This window comes from Calonectris borealis, chromosome 15 (genome assembly GCF_964195595.1).
Source record: "Calonectris borealis chromosome 15, bCalBor7.hap1.2, whole genome shotgun sequence".
NCBI lineage: Eukaryota > Metazoa > Chordata > Aves > Procellariiformes > Procellariidae > Calonectris > Calonectris borealis.
Window position 1 is genome coordinate 21,643,396 of NC_134326.1, and position 12,275 is coordinate 21,655,670.

Here is a 12,275-nt window from a genome sequence, read left to right on the forward strand (position 1 = left end):
TTTGCAGTACAAAGAGAAGTTGTTTGGGTTTCCCTGTGTTTCAGGTTTGATTGGTCTGCTCGTAGGGATAGTTTGGTAATCGGCAGTCAGCTGCGTTACAAAGCTCTTTTCTCCAGCATTGGTGTGAAAGGGCGTTGTGTAGCAATGTTTAATGTCACAGATGAGCTGTATTAATATCCTTGATCATTAAAACAAACAAAGAAGTAATAAGCGCCAGTGCACACAGTCTAGAAATAAGCTCTGTTGCTGATAGAAAGCTCAAGAACTTACTGTTCTATTAATGCAGAAATTAGTCAATTAGCAAATCATAAGTTAGAGAGCTGGCATTATGTCAGTTTGGTGAAAAGAGAGGAAAAACAGTTTAACAATGAAAATGGCCCCCAAACACTATTCTCAACTACAGTGTGTTGCAATTTTTTTTTTTAATTAGTGGAGCTAATGACATAAATTTGTTTTGCAGTACCGTACCAGCATATGGGCTTCTTTCGTTCCCAGGTGAACAGTAGTCCACATTTCATGTCAGCAGCGAAGCCAGTCATTACGGAGTCTGTCCCGTACCATCTGGAAACTGATTCTCACACATTATATTTTAGGTCTTCCTTGCCAGAATGAGATGAATAGAATTCAAAAGCTAAGTAGAGGCAAGAGTCTGTTGGGTAAGTTCGATTACTTGCTATTCATTTACTCAACTAATTAAAGCTTCTGTGATTATTGTAACTTTATATGCAGTAATGGTTTTTCAATTAGAGACTAATGTTTTGAGTCCGGAATATGCACCACGGAGCGTAGGCCTGACACTCTGAAATGAAACAAATAATGAGACAGCGACACACAGAACAGGCGTCGGCGTGGCCACGGGTTCAGAACTGATGGGCAGCTCTCCAGAAATGCAGAGCCTTGTCTGCGCAGAGCTTAACACCGCCTTCATCACCTCGGAGGTCAGGATAAGTACAGAGGCTGCGTGAGACTCCAGCCTCCATTTCTGGAGGGTGACTGAAGGTGCCACTGGAGTGCATAGCCAATGGGTTCATGTCCTCTTCCAGTTATGGTGCAATGCATGTTTTCCTTGGGGTTCATTTTTGACTAATCACCCTTAAAAATACTTCAGTATATTCCACGTATGTGAAACCAGGAATTCGTATTGTCTCATCTCAAGATGTGATAATGCCTACCCCTCTCTCTATTGACTATTGGGAGCCTGAATTGATGCATAACTTACACTGCTCTGATGGATATCTAAAATTAGGTGAAATAAATCCCCGTATGGCATTTTCGCATTTAATTGCTAAAAAATCAGGTTGTTGAACTGAGTAAATTTAAGGTAACTAATTCCGTACCCTAAAATCACAGTGTTGTGTAGCCTAGCGTTTATGTGGTGGTATCTTATTGAAACTTCTGTCCTAGCACGTTCGTGTACCTAGATCCGAATCTCGTGCGGCGTATCCGTACGGATTACAGCCTCTGTTGACGGGAAGCACTGCATTCCACCCTTGGCGAGTCTGGCTTACCTCAGACCGTCAGGCCCATCATCGAGAACCCGTGTCAGGTTCTCACAGCATCACTAGCTGCAGCACAGTGCACGCATGTCAGCTCTGCTGAAATGCTTCTCGGATTGCGGTCTGCTTCCCAGGTTGCTCTCAGATTGTAGTCTGATGTTTCTAGATACTTCTGCAAAGCTCGTCTTTGCTAAACCCTGCCATTCCCAGAGCCACTGCTCTTTGGACTCAAGGTTCAGGTACCTTAGAAACAATCCCAACCTGGATTCTTTGGTTTAAAGTCAGGATAAACATTCCCAAAGGCCACAGGGACTATGGTTTAGTTCCATCATCCTTTCATAGCAAGTTCACGTAAAGATTAAGATGTTTCAGAGTTACAGCTCCTGCTGTTCATAGCTGTGGGAGCGAAGGGAGGATTGATTGCTCGGTTGCATGTGTGCTCCATTCAGTAAGTATTTTGTGTTTGTGTTTGAATGCATGTTGTGGCAGAGGAAGTCACGGTCTTCTCTGTCTCATGGGAGCCATGATTTTCAAAGCCACCTAAAAGAATAAGAAGCCCAGTTCCTAATAGATAGCTTTGGCTATCCCATATTTATTTTATGCTTTGCTGTTATTTGCTAGGTGCAATAAATGTCATCTAGGTTGAAACACAAGTGGTTTGTTCTGGTGTGTGGGGAAAAATGATGGCTACATGGCAGGTAGTAGAACATGCAGGCAGTTGTACTGGGATCTGATCACAATAGCAGGAGTAAAATGACAAAGTAAAAGCAGTAAGAATCGTCCCTTACCACAAATAACTTCTAGTCAACTGTGTTTAAAAAAATGAAGGATGAAAGTGGCTAAGCTCAACAAATCAAGAAGTGTCAGGCATAGGTTGTTCCACAAGCTAGAAAATTATAATATAGAGAGGAACTCTTTGCTTCACCTACCTTGAAAGTCTGCCTGCGTAATGGCACCTGTCGGTGAGATTTTAATCTGATCTCATAGCTATTTATACAACAGAAAACATTGTCTTTTCTCTTCACTGACTGAAAAATCATGCAAATGGAAAGCAAAACATACACGTGACAAAAAACATGCTTGTAGCAACAGTAAAGATTGAAAAGAGAGATTAATATTTTCAGAGAAACTTTAATTCTTCTCTTTCCTTCTCTGTCCCTGACGTATAGAGCACAGCATTTACAGTCTGGACAGTACGCATGAAGAAGATTTCTCTTACCTTGTATCCATTGATAAAAAAATGATTACTTCTGATATTTTGTTCTCTATATATTTTTCAAAACACATGACAGTCACAACAAAGTACTTCAAAGCCATTGCCATTAGATATGTTGAATTTCGAGGCTTTCAAATAGAGTCTAGCATCCCAGGGGACTGAATTAAAAAGTAAACAGCACTATTCATCTTTTCCTACCAGATTTATCTAGAGTACAATTAACTGCAGAGAGTGTACTTTTAGAGCATACAACTGTGCAGCCTGATAATGCTTCTCCCACATCACTAAGGTAATAAATTTCTGCTCCCGTCAGGAGTTTCTTTCTGTATCAGCCCTGTGAATTCAGCTAACATAATAGCTAATACAGGGAGCTGTGTGCTGGCTAGCACTTAATTCTGTCAGGCTTTTACCTGTATGCTTCACTATCTTTAGCATATAATTATTCTCCCCATGTCGTCCAAGGAAGGGGAGTATTATATAGATAAGGAAATGATGCCAAAAAAAAAAAAAAAGCGATATATTGTCTGGATCCATAAAGAGGATATAGATGCAGCAGTGCTGTTCAAGTTGCACAGAATAATTAAATACTCCATGGGACAAAGAGAGATGGGGAAGCAGGATTCACTAGCCTGAGGCAGTTCAGCGGGGAGTGACTAACATTTTGTAGTGCTTGATAGTAAAGCTGGTCCACCAGCGGTCCTCCCCGCGCTTGCACCGTCTGTGCAAGAACCTCCGGAGAGGAACCGTGAACTCCTTTCTCCTCCCAAACCCTGCGGATGTTCTCTGACGCCAAACCAAATTATGGGGTGAAATGTTCCCATTAAATGGGCTGTCTGAATAGCAGAGCTAGCAGCCAGGCTTGTTTCTAATGAACACAGGGACTGATTTGTGTAGGATTTACAGGAGGAATCATCACGCTGTACAACACTTGCTCCCAGTGACTCTCTGTCCTCACCAGATTATCACCTGCACCTGACACGCTGGAGAGGACATGCTGTAATCTTCCCTCTGATGGTTGGCAAATACTGTGACATTAGGATGCGTAGCTAAGTATTTAAAGCTCCAGTGTTACATACAAATTGGCACAAATTTCCCATGCAGAAGGAAAAGTACCTTCTACTCTTCGCTGTGACCCAAAGCGTGAATCCTTTCCACACACAGTTATGTTGGCAGTGAGCTGGGCCATAATTTATTTTTAAATCTATGGCTTTTACAGGCACTGTGGAACTTTTTAATACCTTACAAGAAACACAGTGCAACTGTGCAAAAAGGCCTGTTTCAAAGAAGGGAAAGCTTGCATTGCCCAAGGAAAAGAGAAAGCATGAGACAGTTTAAAATGCAGAGGCCGTTCTCTGCTCACCCCGTAATGCCACTGAGGTTCCCCCTTCGATTCTCCCCTGAGCCAGATGCTCACCTGATATAACAGGGGAGCCCTAGTGGCACGAGTACAGCTATGCTGATTCACACCAGCTCAAAATCAGCACCTGAGCACTTTTCTCAAGGTTGTGTCTAGTCTGATAAACACCTGGGGTGTTAACAGAGAGAGGACATGAGCATAAATATGAAAAACAACTTAATCAATATTGAAATAAAGGATTGAACAGTGAGCATTAACTTACGAAAACCTGCAAAGGCGAATACATATACATGGTTATTGGAATCTTTTTTTTTTTTAATACATAGTGAAAATGAGTCTTTGGTAGTCATCAGCGTGCTTACATTTGTAGATGAACATAATGGTGGTACCTATAAGCAAGCCTGCTATAAGATCATGCTTTGAAGTTATTTAAAATACTCTCACTAATGGATGTGAAGTGGTCTCCAAAACTGATCCAATATATAAAGATTTCTGCAGATGTTTAAAGGTTTCTCATCTTCCAGACCTTCTTTAGCGGCACTCAAACATTAGACAAGATCTGCAGTGCGATGAGTTTGGAAATTCAAGGGTTCACTTTATATAGATGCGAGAGAGTGTGTGTGTGTATGAGAGTGACTGACTTCCACTTTTATGTCTTTTATATAGGAAATTTCATGACATTTGGACAGCACCTTCTCATTCATTTTTTCTGTGAGAAATGTAGTGGAAATAGCCCCTTTGACACATGAACTGTCTGAAGAGATGCTATACACATGGGACTAGTTAAAAAACTTAACTGCGTGACCAGTAAATCACTGGTATCTTTGACAAAGGAGAAAAATACTTTCTCAAAAATCATTTGAGACAAGAAATTTGGGAGCAAGGGTGGGTTTCTGCCATGTTTTAAATTGAAGCAATTTGCAAAGAAGGGGAAGTGACTGTACTGACCTCCGCTGGGAATAAAGCTAACTCTTCTCCAAGGACAAGAGGGCTTTTCATATTGAAGTACATTTGCTGTATCTGCTGAAAATGGTGGGAACAATAAAACGGGTTTCTCCTGAGAGCTTCCTTGTCTGCAGAAGCCAGAATGAACCACACTCTACAAGGGTGAACTATATTGGTTTTATTGTGAGACAAATCTTGGACTTCAAGTCCTGCTGTCCCTCCCTGTAAAGCTTATGAATTACTTCTCCTTTTTTACATGGGGACTCCCAGTAAGTCAGAAGTTGTGCTTGAGATTAGTATGAATAGCAAGCAGATGGCAGGTACCTTCCAGGGATAATTACAGTGTTGTGGAAAGACTTAGGTGATAAACGCTGAAGGAGTGCAAATGGAAAGGAAACGCAGAATTAATGAAGTTGGGGTAATAATCCAGTTGGGAAGAAAAGTTTAAAACCAGGAATTAAATCTGAAAGGGGCACTGTGGGAATATTAATCATTCAGGGACAGGCTGGACCTATCCCTGGTACCGTATGCCATTGCCCTCCATGTGCTCTATATGCACCAACATTTATGTGCTGTGCAGTGACCAGGGTGGCTGAAAATAGTTAATATCATACATAATTTCTGATGATATATGATCATATATATATATGATTTCTCTTTTAGGCACCGGATAATCACATGTATTTTCTTGCCACCGTTGTAAAGGTCTTCATGTAAATAAGCGACAAGTTCATAATACTCTGTATACCTCCTTGCTCCTACAGAGCTTGCATTACTGATTATACCTTGTATTTTATTCAGGTGCTTTCATCCCACGGTGCAATGAAGAAGGTTATTACAAAGCCACTCAGTGCCATGGCAGCACAGGGCAGTGCTGGTGTGTTGATAAGTACGGGAATGAGATAGCCGGCTCGAGAAAGCAAGGGACGGTTAGTTGTGGTGAGTAATGACGTGCTTTCCTCAGACAGCGAGGAATTAACACTCTTGTAAGCCCTGCCATTGCTGTACGATGGAGTACGGTAACAAAAGTGACAACAGGGAAACATGACTGCCAGTGTTCAAAGTGCGCCTGTATTTTCCTATTCAGACTACAAATGGGACCCTTATATACGTATTGGTCCTTTGGACTCGGGGGGGTGCAGCAGAAGTTAACAAGCAATAAGAAGATATTTTTGCTACCAGCTTGGAAAATGTAGTAATTGATACTAAAATTAAGGCTACAGGATTTCTATGCACGGTTATTAAATACATTGTTCCGTATACTCTGGAACACACATTTACTGGGACCTCATGAATAATGTCTTTCCAGACAAAGGAAGGCCTAAATGTGTAAAATTTATTTATAAATTAACAACCGAGCCCAATAAAATGGCTGACAGGACAGTATTATGTAGATATGTGAAATCACCAATTAGCTGTTATACCTAGGCAAGCAAGATTTCAGCCATATTCCTTCAGAGTGCTGGGTGCAGCTTTCTTCTTTGAGAAGGAGCGGAAAAAACGGAGAGCTAGAAGGTCTGAGATGCCCAGAATCACATCACAGATGTTAGGCTCAATAGCTACATTTGCAGAGCGTGGTTTGTGCACTCAAATAAAATCAATTTGTGGAATATTTTTAGCCTGGTTTACAGAGTTGTGATGGGATGAAAGTACTTACAAACGAGTAATGATTTTCTGGCCTGCATGCATGTGAACTGAGACTCTCCAGTCGAGTCTCTCGGAGGAGGGCGATGCATAGTTTTTTATGCAAGTAAATTTTTCAGAGTAAATTGATATATATTTATCCCAGTTCAGGATGAAAATTGAAATTTAGAGGTTGTTTCATGAATAGCTAAACCAGTTAATTTAAAAAATAACATGGCAAATGACAGTGGCTTGAATGACACGGATAGTGATGAACAAGGGATCTGGTGTCATGTCAGGGAATGACCTTTCCTGCTCACCCGTTTCAGAAGAAGAGCAAGAAACCTCAGGGGATTTTGGCAGTGGTGGATCTGTTGTATTGTTGGATGATTTGGAAGAGGAACCTGAAGCAGCAAAAAAAGACAAAGAAGGGAAACTGAAGATTCATGTAAGAGCAGCTAATGAAGATGACGACGATGAAGATGATGATAAGGATGATGAAATTGGTTATATATGGTAGTGCCCATCATAATGAGGACTCACGTTTTGCACAATATTGCAAGTCACATCATATCTCTGCAATTGTATCTGAGAGTACCTGGCACAAATATTCCCTCTTTACTGAGTTTAATTTTGTATAGTCTATTTAATTTGGAAGACAACTTTTTTCCCCAGCAAGGACTGTTTGGAATACAGCTTTCGTTCAGTTGGTTTGGGGGATTTTTGTTCTATCCACAGGGGCAATGAGTTTTGTTTCAAAAACATTTCATGTCTTAATCCTCACTTGCACATCTTATGAAATACATCCTGTGAAAGAAGAATTGCAGAAGGGGCTTAACAAACCAATACAAGGCTTAGAAGCCCTTCTCATGTTAGAGAATTTGTGTCATATTGTTACCTGGACCATATCAGAAACAGTTATTTTTCTTTCATGAAGAAGGGAAAGTAGGTGCCTCATTTTCTAGTCCATATTTGTTACACTCCAGTAAAGAGTAAGTCTCTTCAGATAGCTACTTCTGGCTGCCCATCACCAGGGGCTTAATCCAGAAGGAAACCACTGGCGGGATTTTCTCCTCCTTACATTCTCTGAGAGTGAGTCCAGCAGGCTCAGCCCAGCCCACACGGATGGCAAAGCTCCCACCAGGGCGTAGCTCAGCTCACTGGCACTGTTGTTTGGTTAAGGAACACGGCCTCGATCTTAAGAGATGCTGAGAGCCTGCAGCTATCACGGACCGAGCCCCACAGCAGGGAACAGAGTCCATCTGCCTTTCAGAGTGTTTAAGGAAAGAGTGTTCTGTGAATTTGTAGCATCATAACCACCTCCGTAGCTGTTCCTCAGCTCCTGTCTGAACTTGTTGGCACTCAGAGGTGCACTAACATCGCGCAGGCAGCCTCTGCTTCCTGCTCGCACGCTAGGGATCTGCCCGTTCTTCGTTTACTCTTAGCAATCCCTCATTCCAAAGTTGTAACGCTGTCAAAGACACTAACCATCAAAAGTGATGTCGTTTCTTTCATTTAAATAGTTAATACTTATTTGGCCTGTTTAAAAAAAGCAACTTCAGGTGGTCACGTTTCAAAAGCATAACCCCTTTGCACAGTGTGACAAGCTGCACGCTCATCATACACACAGGTGAAAGAGAATAGTATTAAAATACAATCTGTGATTCCCTCAGCATCTCCCATATATTCATAGCTCTTCAATTGTATCACAGCATACTGACATTAAATGATGTGCTGTGTCCTTTCCCATTGCAGTTCGCTGATGCAGTAATGTACTGGGGTGACCTTTTATTATTTTTGCTGTTTTCAGGAACAGTAAGAGGTACCTTAACCCCACTCTTGCGTTAGGATGCAGATGCAAGTATTTTAGCAGTGATTTGCCTGTGAGTTATTTTGCAGTATGAAAAATGTGCTTATTGCACAGAAAACTAATTAGAGCAAATTTTTTTTCCCTCTGAGTTAGTGTTGGATATAGAGGCGGACACAGTATGGAGTCAAAAACATGGCTGGTTACATATTCACTCGAAAGCAGGAAAATACCATGCTGATTGGCAGAAGTCAATTTTTTAGGGACACTGGCCCAAGGACTGTGGTCCTCAGCCCTCTCCAAAGTCAATGCCCACTGCAGAGCCTGGCAGCCCCTCTCCCCCGCCGTGTAGGGCCTCTGCCTCCGGACACGATCCGAAGAGCAATACAGAGGAGGAACTCCCTTCAGACACTATGTGTTGCAGGGGCTCAGTTGTTTTCTCCTCTTTTGTTTCCTATTTATCTAGATCAATGACCTGAGAACAAAGAGCAAGCCTGCATAATTGTTATTAATGCAGAAGGATGTATAAAATCATGAGGAATTTGTTGTGTGTTGTTTCACGCCCCCACATCCTCCCAAAAATCTGCCATCACAGTCATTTGCAAAAGGCCTGCAATCCGCCCTGCCTCAAATCCCTGTAGGTTTTCCTATAGCTTTTGAAAATTTATTTTAAAATCATTGTCCATGAGCTGCACAGCGCGCACACACACACACGTTTTTTCCACTTGCCTTTCACAGAAAATGATGCTGACTTGCAAGAGGAACAGCTAAAACCAGCATTTCTGTTTCCCTAAATAGTGTGATTTTGTGAGAAGCAATTGAACACCACCAGTAGCTTGCTTCTCAAACATCGTGGCTGGTTTCCTTCTGGTATTTTATCAATTAAACCCATACGCTCTGGGTCTAGCTCTGCTGTCCTGGGCAGGACCTGCCTAAGGCACAGCGTTGCCATTTCACTCTGACAGAAAATTGAGGTCCACAATCAGTAGAGTTATACTTATCCTCCTGACTGGACTCATTCTCCACACACAACTGGGTTTTTTCTGCAGTCCCGTGTCCCTTTGCAATGGCTGATCCTGGAAGGATGCATTACTTCAAAGGCCACATAGTAAGTCCCTTCCCCTGCCCAGCACCTCAGCAGGGTGAAGCCTGGCTAACCGAGCCCTTGCAGGCAGCTCCAGGGTCCAAGTTGCAGCCCTTCCATCCCGTGCGACCGTGCGAGATGGTTAAATAAAAGCTGTTAAATAATCCTTTAAAAGTGAATGAGGACATCCTTCAGTTTACACGAGCAGACACGCCACCACCACCCATTTCTCAACACCATTGATCCTCTCCTAGCTGTAATCTCTCACATGCAACTATTCCAAATCAGAGCTGGCAGGGTTTAGATCTTTTTAACTGTAAAACAATTACTGTCTGTCAGACTCACCAGCTCAAACATGCGGTGGTCCCAGTCAAACGGCTGTGTGCCCAGCACAGCCAGGCCAGAGGGCAGCTGCCGTGGCTGCTTCGGCTGACCGCGGGCACCACGCTTCCCTTCACACAGAAACACACCCCACACCCCCCGTGTTAGGCCCGCTGGCCGGGGGTCAGGAAGATGCCCCTAGCCAGGCGATCGTTCAGTCACCTGCTTCACTTGTTCACATGTTCTCCTGAATCAGGGCCAGCATTGGAAAAATGCCGTTTTATTGACTGTTCCCTTGGGTACGCCTACAGGAGCGTTTAAAGAGCGCCGTGTCGAGCCCCGGGTCACCGCCTCGCCCGGAACAGGGAGGCGGGCTGGCGTGCCTGGAAGGGCGGCTCGGGCTATGGGGTGCTTCAAGGGCAAGTTCCCAAATACTGCAAAGCTGTTCAGCAAAGCCCTGTTGCGATCCACTGGCATCCTCCAGTGGTGGGGGCATCGGCAGCCTCTATCTCTACGTGTGTGTGTATACGTGTGTCTGTATAGCTGCAGTTGTACACATGTATGTGTGCGTGTGCGTGTGCGTGTGTCCAATTTGGGAAGATGCATTAAGAAAATGTTTCATTTCTTTAAAAGAAACCATCAATTCTACCAAGCACCAGTGCTCTTCCGGATCAAGCCCCTTCCATTCTTCATGCTTTGTAAAGGATTTAATTTGCTTCCAGCTTAATTTAATTCCTTTCTTTTTTCCTTTTTCTTTTTTTTTTTTCCTTTGCAAAGCAGGACTTCCCATCTGCATCAAATCATATACCTTCCAAACATCTCCTCATTGTGAAAAATGGAATCAGAATTGTCCCATTCTTTTAGAGACACAAACCAATTTTTAATCTCATTTTCTTTTCGTATTAGAGACTATGAAATACTGTTAGGTATTGCTTTATGTTTCAAGGTGTCCTTTTAACTACTGTGGTTAAATCAAAATCTCCCTGAGTTCAGATGTCAGCACAGTTGGATTTTTTTTGGGTCATTACTGGCCTTTGCTGTGAACACAAAGAATCCTTTTCCTTTTCTTTGCCTTTTTTTAAGCTATTCTGTACTATTATTTTAACCCATTTGAAGTGTTTATTTAATATTTATTCTACAGTTTATATTGAAAATGTAAAGTTTATATTTAAAACAACACTGTTTGTTAGTGAATGCTTCTCTTTGCCTCTCCAGCCTAGTCCGTTAGTCTCAGTGTACATTTCTGGCATGGGAATATTTTGATATTAGAAGTTTTGTAGCATTTTCCCCTCAAGCAGCAAATGACATAGCTCTAAGGTCACCACTTGATACAGACCACCAGATCGCTCAAGCTTAGCTTCTACATTTGTTGGCTTTTATTGCAGTCCCTTCTGTATGCCATCCAAGTTCCTTTAACACATAGACTGCTTTGTACAGTTACTATACATCAAAAAGCCCTTTCTACAGTAGGTGGGTTTTGGTCTTTTTATACTTTTCTCAATGCTGTTGATGTCCGTTACTGTTAAATGTGTAGATCTGTAAGAAGAGATCCAAATATTACGTGTTTCAGTTTGATGTCCCTACTGTAGATGGATGTAGACTATCATAGCAAGTAGAATCGCATAGTACATTCTGAATGCTTTTTCCATAAGGAGTTAAGTGGAATGTGAGCATTTTGCTATCTTTGGTTAACTGTAAATGCTTAACTGTAGTCTGAAATAGTTGCATTTTTGTCTGTCTCAATAAATTTTAATTTGTCTGCGACTCCTTATTGCCTGTCCTGAATTTTATTAAACTTTGGGGATCAAAAATACTGCGGTACCTTGAGTCAGCATTTAATCATGTATGGAAATGGATGGTCTTTTATGTTTGGTTTATACCTTATACCTCTGTTCAATGTCAGCTGTAATCTGTGAAGTTAATGTAAGGTCTCTAGAAAGCTATATTTTAAAAGCAGAGATGAAACCAAACTGAAAGTAGTAACTATACCAACATCAGAACTTTTCAAGTTACATTAAAATTGATTTTTACGGAACTAGCAGGGGCGGGGGGAGGGAAGCTTTCATTTTTATTTCCTCTTCTGAAGGTATCCAGGGCAATTCTATAAACACAGCCACATTCTACAGTGGCCATCATCTACAGTATAAACGAAGACAAAATTATATTGAACACAACTGGGGGGAAGCCATCCTCACTGGAAATATCTGGTTTTGTGTCTCCATTCTTAAATTAGACCTCCTCTTTAATATTATTAACTAATTTAAACAGCCAACATTATTACAGTGCTAATTACAGAACTAAAAATGTTATTTCATCACCTTTCCTTTTATGTGCAATATTGAAGTACCGCATGAAAGCATGAAACCTATTTTGAAACGTTTGTGCCATTATGATCGTACCAGGTAATACATTTATAACGTGTCTGT

At 41.8% G+C, this 12,275-nt stretch overlaps 1 protein-coding gene across 1 annotated transcript in view; it reads left to right on the forward strand.

The window, feature by feature from the left end:
* SPOCK1 (SPARC (osteonectin), cwcv and kazal like domains proteoglycan 1) overlaps positions 1-11,613 on the forward strand; it is a 318,418-nt gene extending 306,805 nt beyond the window's left edge. Inside the window, exons 9-11 of the mRNA XM_075164638.1 lie at positions 594-656; positions 5,816-5,953; positions 6,967-11,613. Coding sequence (XP_075020739.1) covers positions 594-656; positions 5,816-5,953; positions 6,967-7,157 — 392 coding nt within the window. The 3' untranslated portion in view covers positions 7,158-11,613. The remainder of the gene's footprint in view (positions 1-593; positions 657-5,815; positions 5,954-6,966) is intronic.
* Positions 11,614-12,275: the final 662 nt, after the last annotated feature.